This window comes from Hyperoodon ampullatus (genome assembly GCF_949752795.1).
Source record: "Hyperoodon ampullatus genome assembly, chromosome: 14".
Classification (NCBI taxonomy): Eukaryota; Metazoa; Chordata; class Mammalia; order Artiodactyla; family Ziphiidae; genus Hyperoodon; species Hyperoodon ampullatus.
Genome location: NC_136927.1, coordinates 38166749 through 38189098, shown reverse-complemented (window position 1 = coordinate 38189098; position 22350 = coordinate 38166749). Strand labels below are relative to the sequence as shown.

General features: G+C 41.0%; 2 protein-coding genes across 2 annotated transcripts in view; one reads left to right on the top strand and one right to left on the bottom strand.

Annotated features, from left to right (window-relative positions):
* Positions 1 to 1555: 1555 nt before the first annotated feature.
* On the top strand, positions 1556 to 16073 carry PDZD9 (PDZ domain containing 9; the record flags this gene model as incomplete). The annotated part of the gene is given in 5 exon segments (XM_079719036.1): positions 1556 to 1586; positions 3463 to 3642; positions 10463 to 10652; positions 15667 to 16036; positions 16038 to 16073. Coding segments are annotated over 5 exon segments (807 nt in total).
* Positions 16074 to 17214: 1141 nt separating this feature from the next.
* UQCRC2 (ubiquinol-cytochrome c reductase core protein 2) overlaps positions 17215 to 22350 on the bottom strand; it is a gene marked incomplete at its 5' end in the record, with an annotated part of 30475 nt that continues 25339 nt past the window's right edge. The window contains 4 exons of the mRNA XM_079718361.1: positions 17215 to 17485; positions 18650 to 18803; positions 20877 to 20953; positions 22016 to 22096. Coding sequence (XP_079574487.1) covers positions 17402 to 17485; positions 18650 to 18803; positions 20877 to 20953; positions 22016 to 22096 — 396 coding nt within the window. The 3' untranslated portion in view covers positions 17215 to 17401. The remainder of the gene's footprint in view (positions 17486 to 18649; positions 18804 to 20876; positions 20954 to 22015; positions 22097 to 22350) is intronic.

Below are 22350 nucleotides of genomic sequence, written 5' to 3'. Positions count from 1 at the left end.
CTGGGATGGAGGGAAGGTGGATGGACCCTGTGTGCCAGGCACTGATATGCTCCCCTCACAGGACCTTAAATGCTGATGTGCTTTATTCCTTCAAACTCTCACCATTCTCTACCGACAGGAAAATGGAGGAAAAGGATGCATTTTATAATAGAATTAATTTGGTGTCTGGACAGAAGCCTTGCCAGACTGGAGGAGGAAACAGGCGATCTATCACAAGGCGCTACCTGCAGGAGATGCCTTGATGTTGAGAGTAACAGGGAAGGGGATGACTCTTCGCATTTCCTCTGTCTCAGCCACTACAACACAAGATTTATCCAACCGGAAATCTGCCCTGGTTTATTGTCTGGGTAGAGCCACAGAAACAGCTGAATAAGCTGGGACCTCCCAATTTACCATGGAAATCTTTGCACACTAATAGGTGCTTGATTACTATTTGCTGAAGCCATGAACACAAGAGGCTTTGCCTTTCAGTTTCATCAGAGTGGGGATGACAATAGGACCTACTACATTACATTGTTTTCTGTTTCTTCTAGAATTTATTTATTTATTTATTTATTTATTTATTTATTTATTTTTTTTGTGGTACGCAGGCCTCTCACTGTTGTGGCCTCTCCCGTTGTGGAGCACAGGCTCCGGACGCGCAGGCTCAGCGGCCATGGCTCACGGGCCCAGCCGCTCCGCGGCATGTGGGATCCTCCCAGACCGGGGCACGAACCCGCGTCCCCTGCATCGGCAGGCGGACTCTCAACCACTGCGCCACCAGGGAAGCCCTAGAATTTATTTTTGATACTTCATACTTTCCTAAAATTGTCCACTCCGTCTGCTTTTTAAATCTAAGTTCCGAGAGGATAGAGCCCTTGCTTGTTTTGTCTACTGTTGTGTCCCCAGCATCAGCAAAAACCATAGAGCGGGATTCCAGTAAATATTTGCTGTATGAGTAAACGTGTCTGGGGGAGGAAGAATTATTTTGGAAAAAAAAGAAGGAAGAATTAATTCCTCTCCTAATCGTGACTCATTTTTTTCAGGCCACCCTTGGCCTTTTCTTATTCAAAACATCCGTGAAAAAAGTGCAGTTCCAAAGCAGTTGGCGCGGTTGATGTAACAGTATTTGAAAACACCATTATCGGGAGCGCAGCAGGGCATCTGTGCTCTTGTATGAACTAGCTATGATCCTCCTCCGTAGACCATTCACATCTTTGAGACACCCTCCTCGGGGCTTCCTCCACCGTCTCCGTTTCAGTTTCCCAAGAATGGGTGAGGAACCCACTGTGAGCCAGGAACTGTGCTAGTCCGCAGAAGTTTTGTTTTTCTGCACCAAAATTTTCACGTACTGCATTTTCCAGGGTCCACTGGGGACCTTGTGGTGACCGCACTGCAGCGCAACGTCTGGGCGGCGTTGTCGCAGCGTCCCCTGGGGGCCAGCCCGAGATCTCCTCGCCGCCCGCGGTCGGCCCGCAGCGCGCCGGCTCCCGGAGGGTTCGAAACAGTTGGGAGTTGGACTGACTCCAGCTTTGGTTCCGGGAGACCCTCCTGATCGGCCTGCCGTCCCGGGGCCATGAAGAAGGCCGTCCACAAAAGCGTTAAGGGTAACTGGGTGATGTCCTGGGGACCAAGACTTCTTCTCTTTTCCTCCTCTGTAAAATGGGAAAGTCACACCCTTGGGCCTCTCACCATCATTTGTTTACCAAACTATAATTTACATACAGGAAGAGTCCCCCCCTTTTTAGTGTACAGCTTTGTGAGTTTTGATAATCATATACCCACGTTTAACCACCACCACAATCAAGATGTGGATGTCTCACCACCCCCAAAATTACCTTGTGATGAAGCCCCTTTGCTGCCAGCGCCTTTCGCCACCCTAGTTCCTGACACTCCTGATTGTTTTCTATAGTTTTGCCCTTTCCATGGAGAATGTCACAAAAATGGAATCACATGGTATGGAGTCTTTTGAATCTGGCTTCTTTCACTTAACACTGCTGTCTTTTGAAACTGGGCTTCATAGTAGATTATATGATGAGCACTTTAATTTGCAAGCTGAGGTTGGAACTCAGACCATGTCTATGATGCCAGTTCTCTGTTTGCTCAGGAGCCAGAGGCTCGAGGAGGGGATGACCTGTAATCCTGAAAAGTCTTGAAGATGGTACCTTCTTTATACTAGGTTACTTTATTTTCCAGACAGAGAGCATCTGTGGTTTGGGGGAGGGTGAGGTTGGAGATAGGCAAGGACACTTGCTTGGAGTCGAAAGGGCCATGAAACCGCCCAGCTCCCTGCAGCTGGAGATGTGGGAGCATGGGAAGCCCCTCCCCCAGCAGTGGGGAGGACTCCTGGGCCCCCCAAACACCACAGTCACATGGATTTGGCAAAGGTTTGGCAAGGTAGCAGTTTGTCACTTCTCCTTAAGGAAAAGTGTTGTGTGTGTGAAATGCTGGAAGAGTGTGCTGAAAACAAGTTTCCCCAGAAGCTTCCTGTAGACTGAAAATGAGTCTCCTCAGAGGCTTCCTCTTGGGAAAATAACTTGTTGTTTTAAATCACTCCTCCATCTTCGAAACTTTTCTTGTGGGATTTAGTTTTGTAGAAAACATACTTCAACACCTCCCTACCCATTTTTCCTGGATTTTCCTCCCAAATGCTTTTTTTCTACTGTCCATTTCCACTGACATTGCTTGGGTGACATGCTCTGGGTGAACGCAGTAACGCTTTCATTTCTCATTTCCACTCTGGACCCCACAATCCATATAAGAGCCAGAGGTTTTTGTTTGTGTGTTTCTTTGAAGGCAGACCTTAGCTTGTCCTGCTGAAATTGCTTCTAAGCTTTTCCAGCGAGGTAAACCTGCCAAGCAGCCTGTCTGCTCTGCCTTTGCCCCTCCTGCCTGCCCCCTACTGGTCTCCTTTATGTTCTTTCCTGTCTCAGAATCTTGATCTAATTTGCTCTCTCCCATCCTACTTTGCTTAAAGCTTTCCTGTTGGTCTTTTCAACCTCAATTCAGATTTTACCTCCTCTGTGAAGCCTTGACCCACCTTCCTCACGGGAGACGTTAGCCTGTTGGTCACCCTCAGAGCTCTCTGAACTTTTCCTTCATAGCATGCGTCACAGTTTGTTGTTCAAAATATGTTTACATGATTCATTGATATTTGTCTCAGCCACTAGGCTGGAAGATCCATGAGGGCAAGAAACACGTTTCCTAGCACATTGCCCGTATCAATAACTATTTGTTAAGTGAATGGATAATAATAACTAACATTAATTAAATATTCACAATGTGCTAGGCCCTGTGCAAAAGCCCTTTAACTGTCTCCTTTAATTTTCATAACAACCCTCTGAGTGGGCATTTTTATTACCATCACTTTACTGATGAGGAAACTAAGGAAGAGAGAGGTTGAGTAAGTGCCCCAAGGGTCTGGCTTTCTACTGTTATGCTGATGTCTAGGTGAAGGACTAAAACAAATCTCTCCTTTTTTAGAAAGACAAATCGGCCTCAAGGTCAAGCCATCTGTACACAACTTGAGCAAAACTCTGCAGACCAAACTCACTGTGGGCAGCCTGGGATTCGGCCTGATCATCATCCAGCATGGGCCCTACCTTCAGATCACCCACCTCATTAAGAAGGGGTCTGCAGCCAGGGATGGAAAACTCCAGCCAGGTCACTGTGCTTTCCCCTCGCCTCCCAAACACTCCACCTCTTTCTCCCTCCCATCTGCCTTCAGGGAGACTCAGGTTTCACTGTAACAATGATAATGATGACATTGTTTGAGAGCTTTCAGTGGGCAGGCCAGTTGGTATTACTTGTATAACCTTCGCTGTTGGGCGTTTTTATTCATTGAATTCTTACAATAACCCTCTAGGTAGGAACTATTATCATCCCCCTTTTACAGGTGAGGAAACTGAGGCTCAGTGAGACTGAGTTCCTTGTCGAGGTTCACCCCCATCTAGCAGGTGGGATTCATATACAGGCACAGCATCACTCCAGCGTTTATGGCTCTCTGTGGATAAAGCTTTCTTCTTTTGTAGGCAGTATTAATCATCATTAACATTTAGAAGCATGATCTTATTTCACCTTCCTGGCAATCCCTGAGGTAGATTCTACATTAAAAATTTTTTTTTAATTTTTTAATAGACCTCTATTAGAGTGTAATTGTTTCACAATACTGTGTTAGTTTCTGTTGCACAGCAAAGTGAATCAGCCATATGCATACACATGTCCCCATATCCACTCCCTCTTGAGCCTCCCTCCCATCCTCCCTTTCCCACCCCTCTAGGTCATTGCAAAGCACTGAGCCGGTCTCCCCATGCTATGCTGCTGCTTCCCACCAGCCAACTATTTTACATTCGGTAGTGTATATATGTCGATGCTACTCTCACTTCACCTCAGCTTCGCCCTCCCACCCCATGTCCTCACGTCCATTTTCTATGTCTATCTCTTTATTCCTGCCCTGCAACTAGGTTCATCAGTACCATTTTTTTTTTAGATTCCATATATATGCGTTAGCATATGGTATTTGTTTTTCTCTTTCTGACTTACTTCACTCTGTATGACAGACTCTAGGTCCAGCCACCTCACTGCAAATAACTCAGTTTTGTTTCTTTTTATGGCTGAGTAATACTCCACCGCATATATGTGCCACATCTTCTTTATGCATTCATCTGTCGATGGACATTTAGGCTGGTTCCATGTCCTGGCTATTGTAAATAGTGCTGCAATGAACATTGTGGTACATGTCTCTTTTTGAATTATGGTTTTCTCAGGGTATATGCCCCGTAATGGGATTGCTGGGTCATATGGTAGTTCTCTTTTTAGTTTTCTAAGGAATCTCCATACTGTTTTCCATAGTGGTTGTATCAATTTACATTCCCACCAACAGTGCAAGGGGCTTCCCTTTTCTCCACACCCTTTCCAGCATTTATTGTTTCTAGATTTTTTGATAATGGCCATTCTGATCAGCATGAGGTGATACCTCATCATAGTTTTGATTTGCATTTCTCTAATAATTAGTGATGTTGACCATCTTTTCATGTGCCTCTTGGCCATCTGTATGTCTTCCTTGGTGAAATGTCTATTTAGGTCTTCCGCCCATTTTTTAACTGGATTGTTTGGTTTTTTGCTATTGAGCTCCACGAGCTGTTTGTATATTTTGGAGATTTAATCCTTCGTCTGTTGTTTCAGTTGCAAATATTTTCTCCCATTCTGAGGGTTGTCTTTTTGCCTTGCTTATGATTTCCTTTGCTGTGCAAAAGCTTTTAAGTTTAATTAAGTCCCATTTGTTTATTTTTGCTTTTATTTCCATTATTCTAGGAGGTGGGTCAAAAAAGATCTTGCTGTGATTTATGTCAGAGAGTGTTTTTCCTATGTTTTCCTCTAAGAGTTTTATAGTGTCCGGTCTTACATTTAAGTCTTTAATCCATTTGGAGTTTATTTTTGTGTATGGTGTTAGGTAGTGTTCTAATTTTATTCTTTTACATGTAGCTGTCCGGTTTTCCCAGAACCACTTATTGAAGAGGCTGTCTTTTCTCCATTGTATATTCTTGCCTCCTCTGTCATAAATTAGGTGCCCATATGTGCATGGGTTTATCTCTGGGCATTCTATCTTGTACGATTGATCTAGATTTCTGTTTTTGTGCCAGTACCATACTGTCTTGATTACTGTAGCTTTGTGGTATAGTTTGAAGTCAGGGAGCCTGATTCCTCCAACTCTGTTTTTCTTTTTCAAGATTGCTTTGGCTGTTCGGGGTCTTTTTTGTTTCCATACGAATTGTAAAATTCCATACGAATTTTTTGTTCTAATTCTTGAAGAATGCCATTGGTAGTTTGATAGGGATTGCATTCAATCTGTAGATTGCTTTGGGTAGTATAGTCATTTTCACAATATTGATTCTTCCAATCCAAGAACATGGTATATTTCTCCATTTGTTTATGTCATCTTTGATTTGTTTCATGATTGTCTTACAGTTTTCTGAGTACAGGTCTTTTGCCTCCTTAGGTAGGTTTATTCCTAGGTCTTTTATTCTTTTTGTTGCAGTGGTAAATGGGAGTGTTTCCTTAATTTCTCTTTCTGATTTTTCATTGTTGGTGTATAGGAATGCCAGAAATTTCTCTGCATTAATTTTGTATCCTGAAACCTTACCAAATTCCTTGATTAGATTCTACATTAAACCACCTTACAGAGAACGAATCAGATATTTAGTAACTTGTACCTTGCCACACCAAGGAGTGGGGATTTGAACCCTCTCTGTTACACTCTTTGTCAGTACTGCCCTGCTTCTCTTGGCTTTGGGTGAATGAATTTTCCATCCAATTCAAGACATTTTCCCAGTGCCTACTCTGGGCCTGGTGCTGTGCTCAGGAGTCAGGGCTGCACAATAGGATGGTAAGGTGGTGGGAAGGAAAGACCATTCAGTGGAAGCTGGCCTGAATTCAGGCCCAGGCTCTGCCACTTTCTAGTTCTGTGACCTTGGACAAAGTCCCTTAACTTTCCTGGCCTTAGTCACCTCATCTCTAAATTGGGATAATACTACTTTTGTCAGAAGTTGCTAGGATTTGATGAGATAATCTTTATGAAAGTGCTTTGAGGACTACAGTGCTATGGAAATACTGGCAGTCATTTCTCTTAGGCTGTTCTTACTTAGAGATTCTTTAGACTGGTATCTTTTTTTTTGTTGTTGTTAACTAAAAATGATTGTGGTACAGGAGCCCCCAGTGGATTAAACCACTGGTTTGCAACTCTGGTTACCTATTAGAATCGCCTGGAGACCTTTTAAAACAAAAATGCCTTGGCCCCATGTCCCCAGAGGTTCTGATTCAATTGGTTTGACTTTGGAGATAGGGCAGTTCATGGTTTAAAAGCTCCTCAGGTGATTCTAATTGCAGCTAGGGTTAGAAGCAGTGGGTTAAAGAATTAAGTAAATCAATGATGCTATTACAAAAGTTTACCTCACCTTAAAATCCAAAGCATTTTCTCCACATAGAAAATGATGCTGGGGAACAAACTGACAGAAAGAGAGTTCTGGACTTTCCAGACCAAAAGAACTCTAGGCCGGGTCCCATGGGCCTTTTCTGCTTGTTCTCCTTAGCTTCTCTGGGGTCAGGGGACAGAGGCTGGTTGATAACCAGAGTGCACACTCACTAGAGTGGGACAGGAGTATGCTTTCATGCACATGAAACACAATCTCCTGGTGGGGCTACAGTTAGTGGGCTCCTGGAGGTCAGAGGCAGTCTTGAATTCACCTTTTAAATCCATGGCTTACCTACAGCACTGGCACATTTATTATGTCTGTGCTTGATAAATGAATAGCAAGTGAGTATTTGTCCTAGGCATTTCGCAAGGTGTTTCCACATCTATTATCTCATTTAATCCTTGCAACACTCCTGGAAGGTAGAAAACAAAACATAGAGCCTTAGAGAGATTTAAGTAATTTGTTCAGTACAGAGCTAAGTGGTCAGAGCTGAGACCTGAAACCATATCTGCTTAGAAAGCCCATACCTTTGACTAGAAAAGAGATTTCAATAGAGAGTAAGTCCAGGGCCCCAAATCTCTTCAAGACAAGTCAGCCACTTCTCTTCAAGGTCTAGGTTTCAAAGACTCTGTAAATCAGTCCTTTTGACAATGATTATGAGATTTTGAGAGGTGATGGTCTTAGAACCCTGATGTTTTTTTGACCCCATTACCTCCCAGCCCCATTATTTCTCATTCATGTGCTTTGAATTTCTCTCTTTTTGGTGTTTAATAGGGCTTCAGGCTTCCCTGGTGGCACAGTGGTTGAGAGTCCGCCTGCTGATGCAGGGGAAACGGGTTCGTGCCCCGGTCTGGGAGGATCCCACATGCCGCGGAGCGGCTGGGCCCATGAGCCATGGCCGCTGGGCCTGTGCATCCGGAGCCTGTGCTCCGCAATGGGAGAAGCCACAACAGTGAGAGGCCCACATACCGCCAAAAAAAAAAATAATAATAATAGGGCTTCATCTTGATTTCCTAATTAGTTTATTCTGGCTAAACTTTAAAATCCTTTTGGCCAGTATAGCTTTAGCAAACTCTGATATTCAGTCTTAAGAAATTAATATAGCTTTTTTTCCCTTTTCTCGGAGAAATTAATATAGCTTTGAAGGTAAATACAAGTCATGCACTGGTCACCACCCTTACTAGGCCACATTCATTCAATAAGCGTTTCCTGAATGCCTGCTCTGTGTAGGCATCCTGCTACGCACTGTAGTATACTGATGAGCCAGACATACATGGTCTCTAACCACACAGAGCTTATGGAATTTACAGCCTAGTTTGTAGAGATGGTAGTGGCTTGGCTGCTGCAAAGTTGATTAAATATAGGTAATCGAGACAGTTTATATAATGTGGTTCCTATAGCCCATTAAAACAGAAAGAAAATGTATAATGTTGATATTCATAAATTGGTGTTTCTTTATGAAAGGCAACGTTAATGTCTATTGCCAGAGTACTCACATTCACACAATGATATGTCTGGTTTACAGCCAGGACGGTCAGGGAATTAAGCTATTTTCTGCCCTCTTGATAAAAGTCACCCTTTAACAACATAATTAAGCAGAATGACAAGCCATAAACACTCCTTTTAAGATTAGGCAAGTAGTGCTTCCCTGGTGGCACAGTGGTTGAGAGTCCGCCTGCCGATGCAGGGGACACGGGTTCGTGTCCCGCTCTGGGAAGATCCCACATGCCGTGGAGTGGCTGGGCCCATCAGCCATGGCCGCTGAGCCTGCGCGTCCGGAGCCTGTGCTCCGCAACGGGAGAGGCCACAGCAGTGAGAGGCCCACGTACCGCCAAAAAAAAAAAAAAAAAGAAAAAAAAGATTAGGCAAGTAAGCTCAGTGTTTTCTTCCTCCCCCCACCATTTTAACTAACCTCCTTAGGGTGAACAGTTTTAGATCGCACAAGTTTTAGATCGCACAATCTGCAGGTTGCCGGGAGAAGCCCTGTTTCATTCTGAAGTTAGCCCCAGCTATTTTTAAAGACCAAAGTAGGTTTTCTTCACCCTTCTAAGTATTCATTTTCTTTAATACTGTGAACTTTTGTTTCTGATAGGATCTAGCACTATGGAAATTTGTCCTTGGCATTCCTTGGAGGCTTCCTTTGGGATCAGAATAATTCCCAATTATAGCACAGTGGGGAATAGTATCAGAGAATGTACTTCATCTTGACTCTTTTCTCCTCTGAGGTTAGTCTTCAGCTGTCTTTGAGGTTGATTGAGGGGTCTCTAGCTTCCCATGCACAGAGAGGTGCACATATCCTTTGGGACTCATTGGGGTCACTTTATCCGATGTTAGCTATAAAGTATCCATGACCATTTGGCAGGATGTTAGTACTAGTAAGAGCTGATGACTAAGATTTTACCCAATGTGAGTCTGTCTGTCCTTAAAAAGCAATTTCCCTATATTCCTTCCTCTCTTGCTGAATGCCCTTGTAGTAGTCAGAGGTCTTCAATGCAAGCATTAGAAAAGTTCTGTTAAGGCATTGGATTTAGAACACTGACTCTGACAGAATTGCCAGAAAGCCTGGAGAACCAGGTTTAGAAAATGATGAGAACAAAGGGCCATGGAAACTGGGTGCTCCTGTCACCTCTCTGCATCTCCTGCTCCAGGTTCAGTGACCCAGGGAGACTGACAAATAACCGGACATAGTTTACATGTTCATGCCCTAGCTGCTGCGTACAAGTGAATAATTGGTCTTTTTAACATCCAGTTTGGAGGTCCAGGGGCTTGCTATCAAGATGTGGGTCTCTTCCTATCTGCTGGGGGCTCAGGAGCTCCATGGTTGGCCATCACCCTCCCCTGCCTGTTCAGCACTGTGCTATGGTAGGGGGACCTAGCCGTCAAATCCCTTTGAGCTGACATACTCTCTGTATACATAGCTTAAACTTAATTAAAGCATGCTAATTGTCCAGTGTTTCATGTAGAATTACTTGCTCAATGAATACTATGTAAGGGCAAACATTAAACTGAAAGGCTTGACGTTTAATATGGTCTACTTACTGTGAAGGGCATTGGAAATTGCCAGGCAGGTATAATAGAAAGTAGGTCATTTATTCACTTAGTATAAGTGGTTTTTTCTTTAATAGTAATAGCCATTTATTTTACTTGAAACAAACACATTTTTAGAATCCTAAAGGATGATTCAGATTATAAATGGTTTTTAGCCTCTGTCACACCAAGGACTTTAGAAATGTTGTAAAAACGTGCTACAATATCTACCACCGCACTATTAAGAAACATCTTGCATGTATTCTTCATTATTCAAAGGATACTTATGTCACTAAGAGGGTCATTTTTATTAAATAAAGGCTGAAGCCTGGCTTTGGTTCAAAATGAACCAACAATATGAACCCATAAAATGAAATACCTCACCCCCCCAAAAAAGAAAGAAAAACATCGCCCAATAAAGCCAGAAATGGTATGATCCTTTTAAACCGTTATCTTAATTTTACTGATTTTTTTTCCTTTTTCAGGTGATGTTTTGATTAGTGTTGGCTATGCCAATGTGTTAGGATATACTCTTCGAGAATTTTTAAAGCTTTTGCAACATATCACCATAGGAACAGTGCTACAAATCAAGGTTTACCGAGATTTTATTGACATACCCCAAGACTGGCAAGAAATATATGATTTAATCCCTGAGACCAAATTCCCAATTACACGGTAAGTAGTCAAGTTTAGGAAATCTTTGTTATACTACAGAATTCCCCAGGGTCTATGAAGTAGAGTCTTAGTTTAATGTAAGAACTATCAGTTGGACCATGTAGGAGGGATTGATGACACTGCCACAATTTAGTGGGTTTCTAAGTCCTTTTGGAAAGTACAATCTGTAGGACCTAATATGAGGCAGAATGATAAAGGCAAGAGCCTTGGACATGGAGTTTAAAAAAAGACCAAACTATCCAATGGCAACTCCACCTCCAAACCTACATGCATGACTCCGCCTTCCAAAGTTAGCCCTTAAACATGTGCTGTGAATCCCACTTCCTCATTTGTCTCCGGCATATTCAACTTCTCTCTCTGGATCCTTCCCAATAACATTTAAGCCCTTTTAAAGCCTCTACGATCTTAGCAAACCCCACCTAATTCCACTCTCCTCTCCTTTCCCTTCCAGCCACTGCCCTGTCCCTTGACTCCAAACCCATTGAAAGAGCTGTATTAGACTTTGCCATTTCCTCAGGAGACACCATTTCCCCCCTCAGTGCAGGCCTTGGCTGAGAGTCCTTTTTCCCAGGGTCACCTACAACCTTCATATTGCTGATTTCAGTGGACTCTTCTCAGTCTTTATTTTGCTTGGCTTCTGAGCATTAAGACACTGTACACTCGACTCTCGTTGAAACATCATTTTCCCCAGACTTCTGGGATACCATACTCCCATTATTTTCCTATTTCCTCCAGTCACTTCCTCTTGATTTCCTTTTACCCAACCTTGGAGTTCCTCAAGGTTTAATCTTTGGCTTTCTTCTCTCAATCTCCTAAGCAAACTCCTTGATTTCTCTAAAAATAGAACTACCATATGACCCAGCAATCCCACTACTGGGCATATACCCTGAGAAAACCATAATTCAAAATGAGACATGTACCACAATGTTCATTGCAGCTCTATTTACAATAGCCAGGAATGGAAGCAACGTAAGTGTCCATTGACAGATGAATGGATAGAGAAGATGTGGCACATGTATACATAAAAAGAAATGAAATTGAGTTATTTGTAGTGAGGTGGCTGGACCTAGAGAGTGTCATACAGAGTGAGTAAGTCAGAAAGAGAAAAACAAATAATGTATGTTAACACAGATACATGGAACCTAAAAAAAAAAGGTTCTGAAGAACCTAGGGGCAGGACAGGAATAAAGATGCAGATGTAGAGAATGAACTTGAGGACACGGGGAGGGGGAAGGGTAAGCTGGAATGAAGTGAGAGAGTGGCATGGACATATATACACTACCAAATGTAAAACAGATAGCTAGTGGGAAGCAGCCGCATAGCACAGGGAGATCAGCTCGGTGCTTTGTGACCACCTAGAGGGGTGGGGTAGGGAGGGTGGGAGGGAGATGCAAGAGGGAGGAGATCTGGGGATATATGTATATGTATAGCTGATTCACTTTGTTATAAAGCAGAAACTAACACAACATTGTAAAGCAATTATACTTCAATAAAAATGTTTAAAAAAACTCCTTGATTTCTGTGGTTTCTATTAGTATCCATAAATTAATAATTTTCAAATTGTATTATCTCCAAACTTGTATAAACACCCACTTGATATCTGCATTTGTATGTATCATAAACCCCTCAAACTCATTATGCCTAAAATCAAAAGCCAGTTTGCCACTGTCCTAGTGGAAGAACACTCACATAGTCAAACAGGTCAGATATTTACGGGTTGTGCTTGATTTCTCCATCTCCCTTTTCTTTAAGTGACAAATACAGTGCTCTGATGCAAGAGTGGTCCTTATTAATTCTGACCAGATTCCTGTCCACTAGTTGCTACAGCTGTGCACCTTTGCTTATTGGGATGGGCTCAAAGAAATATGGCTAGGGACTTTACTAAGACTAAAAAATGGTCCATATTCCATAAACATTACTTTAGAGTCCAATTTGTGGCCCTAGGAACTAATATGGCCAGCAGATGTGCTTTGCTTGTCTCCCTCAGTGTTTTAAACACTGTAGAGAGAAAGGAGGATACGTAGGGGGTGCTTTTCCAGGGGGCAGTAATACGCTATTTCTTGACCTGGGCAGTAGCTACCAAGGTATTTATCATTTTTTTCATTCAACTTTTTTGCATTTTTCTGTGTATTTCAAATAATTTTTAATGAAAAAATATTTGAATCGCTAAATTTACAAATCTAAGATTTCATGCAAAGAGTCTTTATCTCTGGTTTCTCCTGAAAAAACTAGAAGATGGGCTTGCATTCCCACATGGTGACAGTGGACTAGAGCTGGGCATTTGTCCCCTTCAGAGAAGGTACAGATTGGGGAAAAAAATTCCCAATAACTAAATCAATCCTGATTTGATTAAAAATCATTAATGATAATAGTGATAACTGCTTACTATGTTGTGGGCACTGCTTTACAAGCATTATACCATTTAATCCTCATGCCAATTCTTTTTATTTATCCTCGTTTTACAGATGAGAAAACTGAAGCCAATAGAGTATATAAACTTGCCAGAGGCCACAGGGCTAAGTGGTATATGTCTGTCTCCAGAGCAGCAATGTCCAATAAGAACTTTCTGTGATAGTGGAAATGTTCTGTATCTGCGTTATCCCATGTGGTAGCCACTAGCCACAGGTGGCTACTAACCCCTGAAATGTGAAGATTTGTAACTGAGGAATTTTAAATTTTATTCAAGTTTAACCAGTTTAAATTTAGCAGCCACACGTAGCTGGTGGACCTTGTATTGGGAGTTCAGCTCCCGAACCTGAGCTCTTAACCATTTGCTTATAGAACAACTACGTTCTAAGCACAGAGTTTGAGATTCAGAGTATTAAAAATCTAAGGATGGCAGATGGACCATTCAAAAGCAAACACAGAACAGCACAGCTTAAGTAAGAGGCTAAAATCCACAAACTTAGGAACAATATCAATCATGTTCTGAATCCCTTTCTTAATTAAGCAAAGTGCTTATAGCTAAGGCATTTTAGCATCTTATGTGGAAGGGGGTGGGGAAGGGGCAGAAGTGGAAGGAGAAGGCTTATTTGGTATGACTTCCTTCAGGAGCAAACAGCACTGTGTGCACAACGGAGAGAATACTCCATATGATGCTCTGGGCAGGCCTAGTCGTATAAAAACTGTTTCCAGCTAACCCTGACCTCTGCTGGCTTGTGTCGTTACTATCTAATGCAGTTCAATAAGAACCTGGCTCTGCCGCCTGTCCTTGATGGTTATCTAATAGTTACAAAGGATGTCCTTTGCACTCTGAAGGCAAACTGTTCTAGTCCTGAGATCTGAATCTCCTTGCACAGCACTAAATCAAGGATTAAAAGAAAATAGTACAGGGGCTTCCCTGGTGGCGCAGTGGTTGAGAATCCGCCTGCCGATGCAGGAGACACGGGTTCGTGCCCCGGTCTGGGAAGATCCCACATGCCGCAGAGCGACTAGGCCTGTGAGCCATAGCCGCTGAGCCTGTGCGTCCGGAGCCTGTGCGTCCGGAGCCTGTGCTCCGCAACGGGAGAGGCCACAACAGTGAGAGGCCCGCGTACCGCAAAAAAAAAAAAAAAAAAAAAAAAAAAGAAAATAGTACAATTAAGACTAGCGGCCCTTAGTAAAACTGATTCCATACCAAATGTCATTTCCAGAAGAGATAAACTTTAGGAAAAGCTTCAAAAGCTTAGGAGCAAATAAAACAGGCAGGCCTCCAAGGACGTTAGTGAAAACACCAGTAAGTCTGATGGCTTGGAGGGACTGGGGTAGGGAAGAAATCTATTTCCTATTAGCAGGACAGAAAGTAACAGAGAAAGTAACCGAGGTTCATAATTACAAAGGTCTGGTTTTGGATCTGCTGGCAAATCCAGCACCAGAATGAGGGGTAGCAGGTAACAGACAGCATTTGTTCAGGAAAATAATAGCAGGCACACGTGCTGCCATTAGAAAAGTTCAAGAAACCTGCTGTTGGGGCTTCCCTGGTGGCGCAGTGGTTGAGAGTCTGCCTGCCAATGCAGGGGACACGGGTTTGAGCCCTGGTCCGGGAAGATCCCACATGCCACAGAGCAACTGGGCCCGTGAGCCACGGCTACTGAGCCTGCGCGTCTGGAGCCTGTGCTCCGCAACAAGACAGGCCGTGACAGTGAGAGGCCCGCGCACCGCGATGAAGAGTGGTCCCCGCTTGCCACAACTAGAGAAAGCCCTCGCACAGAAACGAAGACCCAACACAGCCATAAATAAATAAATAAATAAAGCAAAACTGTCCAAAAAAAAAAAAAGAAACCTGCTGTTGGCAAATTATAAAAAAAAAAAAATCTTTACAAGTTTTTGGATGGCAACAGCGAGGTGGAATAGTGAATGATGAGACATTTGGATAGAAGGGTGTTCTACAGACCCATATATGTAAACCCAAATGAGAAGCAAAGAATGATGCTCAGGGGAGGAAAAAAAAAGGCTCAGATTAGCATGTTGAAGATCTTTGAGGGCCATTATTTCTGGACATCCCCTTGGAAATCAGTAATATTCTGTTATTGCTGATCCCATGTGACCCATGAAAACTGAGTTCTGTGGAGGAGATGGCCACATTGACCTGTCATTCTGTGTGAAGTGAAATTAACCCACCGTTAAGGCCTGTTAATATTCTGGTCAATAGTCTGGCTTAAGTCTGTGCAAAGCTTTTTAAAGTAATGTGAAATAATTTAGGGCAGAATTTGATTTCCATTTAGGAATGGAAACAAATTTAAAGGTAATTTTTTTTTTGGCCGCATCTCACGGCTTGTGGGATCTTAGTTCCCCTACCAGGGATTGAACCTGTGCCCTCGGCAGTGAAAGCTCGAGCCCTAACCACTGGACTGCCAGGGAATTCCCTAAAGGTAATTTTAAAAAGAGAAAATTTTCAATAACACAGAAAAGTACTGTTAAAGTTAAATTGTATTCTTTCTTTTATGAACCAAAGCAGGTTGTAAGACATCTCTTAGGTGATAATGAATGTTCAGACATTAAGAATCCATTTCATTCACTATTCTTTTCATTTCAGCACAACAAAGAAAACTGAGGAGGCAAAAGATGACTCTTTCATGAGCAGTGATGACAATGAAGATGCAGTTTTAGATAAAAGACTGTACTATAAATATCCACAGTCCACTGGGCATTACCCTGCAAGGAGACCGATGTCTATCTCCAGAGAATGGCATGGATATAAGAAGAACTGTACTTTTAGTGTAGGAAAAGACAGTAACTGTGACGTGATGATTCACAGAGACCACAAGAATGAAGTGAGAGCCCCTTCTCCATACTGGACAATTGTGAAGCAAGACAACGAAAGCTCGGCCTCCTCTACCTCAGATGCATTTTGCCTCGAAGACTATGCCCATGTTGAAAAGGGTAAGAGTAAGAGTGAACCTGTATCAAAAGTTGGTTAGGCAGCAGTTTGCAAATCTGTGACCACAGGAGCATTTGTCTTGAAAACACCCATTTTTTGTGCACTGCCATGTATACGTTTGCTATACTTACAGGAATATGTGCAGACTTAAAATTTCTCTTTCACGAGTGTGTTGTAAAGCCTTTAGAGACCTTCTTCAATGTGATATCCAAAGATTTCCTTGGGGTTTCACAGGCCTTACAATTATTCAGATCCTTAAGACCCTCCTTTCTGAGAAGAATATCTCATCTTTTAGAAAATGCAGCAGAGGAACCCAATATCAGAATGTGTAAACACAGTAGAGAATTTTACTCGTTAAGGTAAGTATCACATTTTACTTTATTTAGTTTCTCGTTTGTAAACTTCAAGTGCCCTACTTAAAAGAAATGAGAGATTTTTGCCTAGTTGTTCACATTCGTTTTCTTCCCCCTTTTCAGCCCCACTTTTACTTTTTAAAAAATATTTATTTATTTATTTGGCTGCACTGGGTCTTAGTTCTGGCATGCGGGACCTTAGTAGCGGCATGTGGGATCTTTCATTGTGGCGTGCAGGCTCAGTATTTGCGGCACAAGGGCTCTCTAGTTGTGGCGCATGGGCCCTAGAGCACTCGGGCTTAGTTGCCCCACAGTGGGATCTTAGTTCCCCGACCAGGGATTGAACCCGTGTCCCCTGCATTGGAAAGTGGATTCTTAACCACTGGACCACCAGGGAAGTCCCCCTACTGTTACTTTGAATGTTGGGTTGATAGTTAATTACTTGAAAGAGATAGGATAGAAACAGATGAGGCAGAAGTCGAGGAAAAAAACCCACAAAATTCTGCCACAGTGAAGATAAACATAAAATGAAGCAGTGCGAATACAGGATATGACTGGCAGGGAATTTATATTTTTCACAGATAACTCTTTCAGAAAAACACAAAAAAGGGGGTAAAACCCAGACCATTTAATTATTCTTACCCAAGAAGACAGACTTTTAACTGCGTTTATCTTAAAAAGCCACCAATAATAATCTGGAAATAGTTACTCTGATAGCCACTTAGCCTTAATTTTTAATAGTTTCTCATGCTTCTGTACTTTATTATTATATTCCTGTTCTCCTTTAAAGCATCTAAAACAAAAACTCAGCATGTAACAAATACTTGTTGATTAGGAAAAACGCAAGAAAAACATTTAAACAGAATGTTTTAATGACTTTAGGTCAGCTGGGAACAATTACCTGCATTTATGCTTTACGATATTTCATCTCATTGGAAAAAAAGATAAATGTTATATTAGAGACTTTTCACTTTCATATACTTGCTGCTCTGGGTTGAGAAAATGTTCAGCTCTTTCCTGCAATATGTGTTTCAGTACTACAACTCATCAACGAAAGGTGTATGCCCCAAATTTCCACTTGCTGCCATTGACTTCCGGCCAGAAACAAACTTCTTTGCAGCCTTTAAGTAAACAAACAAAATAAGAAAGTTAATAGAAATAAGCAAGTAGATAAACTTCTGTTCCTTTGAGTATTTCATCCTGTTTGTGACTGAGCAAGTGTGGTGCTCTAAGTATGAGTGTAGCTGTTAAAGAGGGAAAAGGAAAACCCTTCTGACGTTGCAAAATAGGGCAGAGTCTCCTTGAGCAGAGCTGTACTCCCCTGCTTTGGTATTGCAATGGCAAATAGTCTGAGTCAATAAAAATAAACTAATTGTTAACTTAAAAGTTACACTTTATATCCTAGTATTCTTTATGCTGCTACTTTGAGTCCAAAGGCTGGTTGTTTAGGTTAAGTGCAATACCACGAGGAGCAGTCCCACATTATCTCAGGTCAGCTTTTTTAATAAAGAGACAGTGTCGCAGGCAGCTGGGTTGGACTCACATGATAGTATGGTACATAAGATGAGGATAGCCATTTGGAAGAGTATGTAATGATGAACTTATGGGCCAAGTGAAATCAAGTAAGGGTTGCTATCTTAAAATAGCCTGCTTCTTTTTTCTATCCCCAAGGGGAGACCCCTTGGTGAGAAGATGGTTAAGACCTCGACCATGGAAGGGGAGTTGGCATTTTTAATATAGAAAGGACTGATTTTGGGTTCATTCTGTAGTTCATGTACTTGTTAGGCATAGCAGGGAATACAAAGAGGTATAAGACATAGTCCTTGCCCTCAAAACAACTCAATTTTATAGGAAACAATATATGTGAAAAAAAAATAGAGCAGGGGCAGGAGAAGGTCTTAGGTTGAGAAGGCTAAAGAAAATCTTGAGATGGAAGATTGGCAGGATAGAGAGTTTATTTCTTAGGAGTGAGGAGGAAAATACCAAACTCGACAATTAGGTTGAATCGTATGAAACTGCCAATATTTGACTCTTCTTGACCTTTAAGAATTTAAAATGGTTTAATCTAATGGTAATTTAGTTGCATGAGGAAGATACATCACCCTGAGTTGACAAGGAAGCTATCTGCAGATATGGGGATGAGCCCTTCTGCCTCCACACCAAGTACATAGGCACCAAACACCACGAGAACAGCATATACAGCCCAAGGAAGGTTACACATTCCTTCTGAAACTGGATCATTAAGGACAAGTTATTTGATGTTAAATAAATTTTCATTTGCTTACATTTATGACATCAGCGTCAGCTACTGAGTCAATCTGCTGAAGGACTGTGGATGGCGGCACATATGAACCAGCACCTAGAGCCTGGGACCCAACTTCATCCAGGAAACCCTCAGAAGACTCCACTGACATTAGGTACCCAGCTTTCAGCTTGTTCCTGTCCAATAAAAGGTGTGTGACTAAGGCAGAAACCAGTTTTATAGAGCAAGGCAAAGTATGTTCCCAAACCCTTAAACATGTTTGGGTAAATACGCAAACTAACAGCTTTGAAATCTTACAGTGCTAAAGGTCTCCATTCTATTTGTTCAATTCACCAACTATTTTAGATACATTTTTGGTGATGGTTTTAGGCATCTCTATTAAAGAACATCCCTATGTGGGCTCTTCTCACTGTCCCTTTAGCAGAATGCTGTGTGCTGATAATATAACTTCCCTTAACCCCACCCCCAGCCCATTTGCGTGCTGGAATTTGTCTCACTGAGGGTAGGGCAAGTGGAGAAGGACAGTATAGGTCTTATAAGTCCCTATGGCTTAAATATGGGCACAAAAACATCAATTTGAAATAAAACAAAATCCAGTTCATACTTATCCCAGAAAGAAATTGATGTTCAATAAGGCACTTGAGTTATTTAACTCAAACTAATCTCCTTGGCACTCTGTAGCAAGACTTCCATTTAGACATAATTACAATTTAATGTAGCAATTTTACCACACTGTCCACTTAATTGAAAAAAGATTTTACCTGCAATAAACTTTACCAAGTGATTATTAGTTTGTCCCTTCAGCAATGACACCTCACCTTCTCTCTTTCACTATAGGAGGACTAAGAACCTTACAAAAAAAGTATCAACTCCATGAAAATGGCAGAATATAAATATATCTTGACATTAATAACCAAAATTCCATTTTCTAAATGTTGCTGTACCTGGTAAGAACTGTGCCACACTTATTAAGAAAATACATTTTCTTAAATAAATTAGATTTGAAACAGATTTCTCCTAAGCTTATCCATTGTTTCAATTTATTATAAAGTTTGTTTCTGATGCAATCATGCAGAGCTGCATCCTATTGATCCTTGGTTCCATGTATACAATATTTAATAAATTGTGTTGTACTTATTTGAGAGATGCACTTCTTAGTGTGTTCAGTATAACAAAAGTAATAATACTAATGAGAACAGAAATGGTAAAAGATTGTTCCCTCCTGGGTTGTAATTCACCCTGTCATATTTCCTTTGTGGGCAATACTAAATGATCATGAAGGCCTCGGAGTTTTAGGATTCACATTCTGAATTGTCCTAAATGGACGGAATCAAATTTAAATGTTTTAAACTCCTGTATGAAAATGCAAGCTGATTTCCAAACTGTCCAAAGTCTGTCTCTTTTAGAGAAACTCCCAGAGCTACTGACTTAAGAAGTGTTAGCACTTTCAATGAGGACAGTGGGAATTTAAAAATCACCAAATAGGAGACAGATATTGCAATCTTTTAATCAGATATATTTTTTGGTCTATCAAATCAGTAAAGAGGAAAAAGTTGCCAATGGTTATGGTAGAACAGGCACTCTTATATATACTGACGATGTGCTTATCACTGGTAAAACCTTTCAACATTGTGACTCCAAAATATAAAAATAAAAATATTACATAAACACAAATGTATATTTTAATGCACAGCCTTTCATTATAATGTTTATAACTCTTGGCCCAGTTGCGAATCTATACCAAGAAAGTAATATGAAATACAGAAATGTTTTAAAACCCAAAGATATCCTTTATAGTTTATAATTTCCAACTGCCAGCTTGTTGAAAATGTCCAACAAGTATATTTTGACACACCAATTAAAACTGTTTATGACAAATTTTTAGTAATAAAAATAAATGGAATAAATGCAAACAGCATTATAATGTTAAAAAAAGAGAAGAATCATTAGTAGGGAATGAAAAATAATTTTTGTCTTTCTTTGTTTGTAATTTTCAACTTCTACAATAAACACTAATAAGTATTTATTAACAAGTATATACACAATATTAACAATTATGTTTTAAAATGGTCGAGATAATCAAAATGTTAACAATTATATCTCTAGGGGGTAGGACTATATTTCCCTTTCCTTTTAAATACTTTTCTGTACCTTTCAATCCTTTTGTGTATTTATTACAATAGTGCTGTAACTAGAAAAAATACAACTTTCAAATAATTGAAACATGAAACATTAATACTGAAACTTACTTGGCAACTAGGACATCTGTATTAGAAAGGTTTCCTTGAGCAACTGTTTTTACTTGGTTATAGGCAGCCTTGATAACCTAGGATAGACAAGTAAAAGCTGGTCATCTTTGATCAGTGCCAAAGTCTGCTGCAGCATTCAAATGCTCCTCTACTGAGGCAAAAAAAAAAAAAGATGGAAGGTTAGTTCCAGAGAAACAGTATAGTGTCCATTTGGAATTCTTAAGTCACTACATGCTGCTTACTCTTCCAATGTTCCATAAAGCAGCTGTTTGTACAATATCCAAGTGGCCAAGTTTCTTAACAAACGTTAAGTGGCAGAGGGCAGAGGATGGCAGTAGGGTTTAGGAAAAGAAAACTTTTCCATCTATAATTTGATCCATCTATAATTTATCTCCTATATTCGCTCCAATTTTCTTTCCTTTCGGTGTGAATGTCTCTTCCTACTTAATCTCTCAGTGGAAACTCTCCTAAAACTACCACCCACCTCCTTACAAGTCTAAGCTCCACCTGCCTGCACCAACTTTGTATTTCTTTCTTCCCATTCATTCCTTAATATTATAAATTTTAGTTCACTTCCAATGCCCTGATAAAAACTGATGGTATCACCAATATTATCCGTTTGCTAAAACTACCAGACCTCTCTGTGGTAACTAAAGGGATGTTAATCCAGAGTAGATCGAAACAGTGTTAACCATTCTCTCTTTCCTGGCCTCCAAACGTGCCAGTTTCTCTTCTTTTTCTTTTTTTTGGCCATTTTCCTTAGCTCGACCTTCAGTTTTCTTCTCCTCCAACCTTTCACATGTAACCCTGACTTCAACACACTCTTTATAATGAGGACTCCCAGTATACATCTTGGCCTTGATCTCAACTGAGTTCTTCATTTAGATATCCCAGAAACAACTCAATGCCACATGTCCACACAGAATGAAAATACCAAGGAAACATTTCCTCCCTCTTTTCTGGAAGCATCAGTATATGCGTTTTTCATTTTTAACTTTCCTCCACAGCAGATAACACTTTAATGATATTACACTATACAGAACTCTGATAAATCATGGCATTCAAACATTCCATGTTCTTACTAAAAATATGTTAATGGGGGAAAAAATCTTGTGAGAACTGATGAGTTTGCAACTTACATCTCCAGCAGCTGCAGCCTGCGAGATAGTGTAAATCCCAAAGAGTCCAGAATCTGAGTAACTGGCATTAAAAGCGGAAACCTGAAAATATAATGAAACTTTACTGTATGTCATTCTACCAGGTAAAACAGGGCACAATTTCCCTAAGGCTGTCTAGACAAAAATGTATACCTTCACAGTATAAGCAAAGACATGGATTAATATTTCACTTAAATATTGGTTCTATTAAGGTTAATGGTTCTATTAAGGACTGAAGTGTTCTATATACAGGTTACCTCTTTCACAACTGTAATGTTTTAACTTTTCTCATTTAACTCTTTCTAAAACGACGGCTC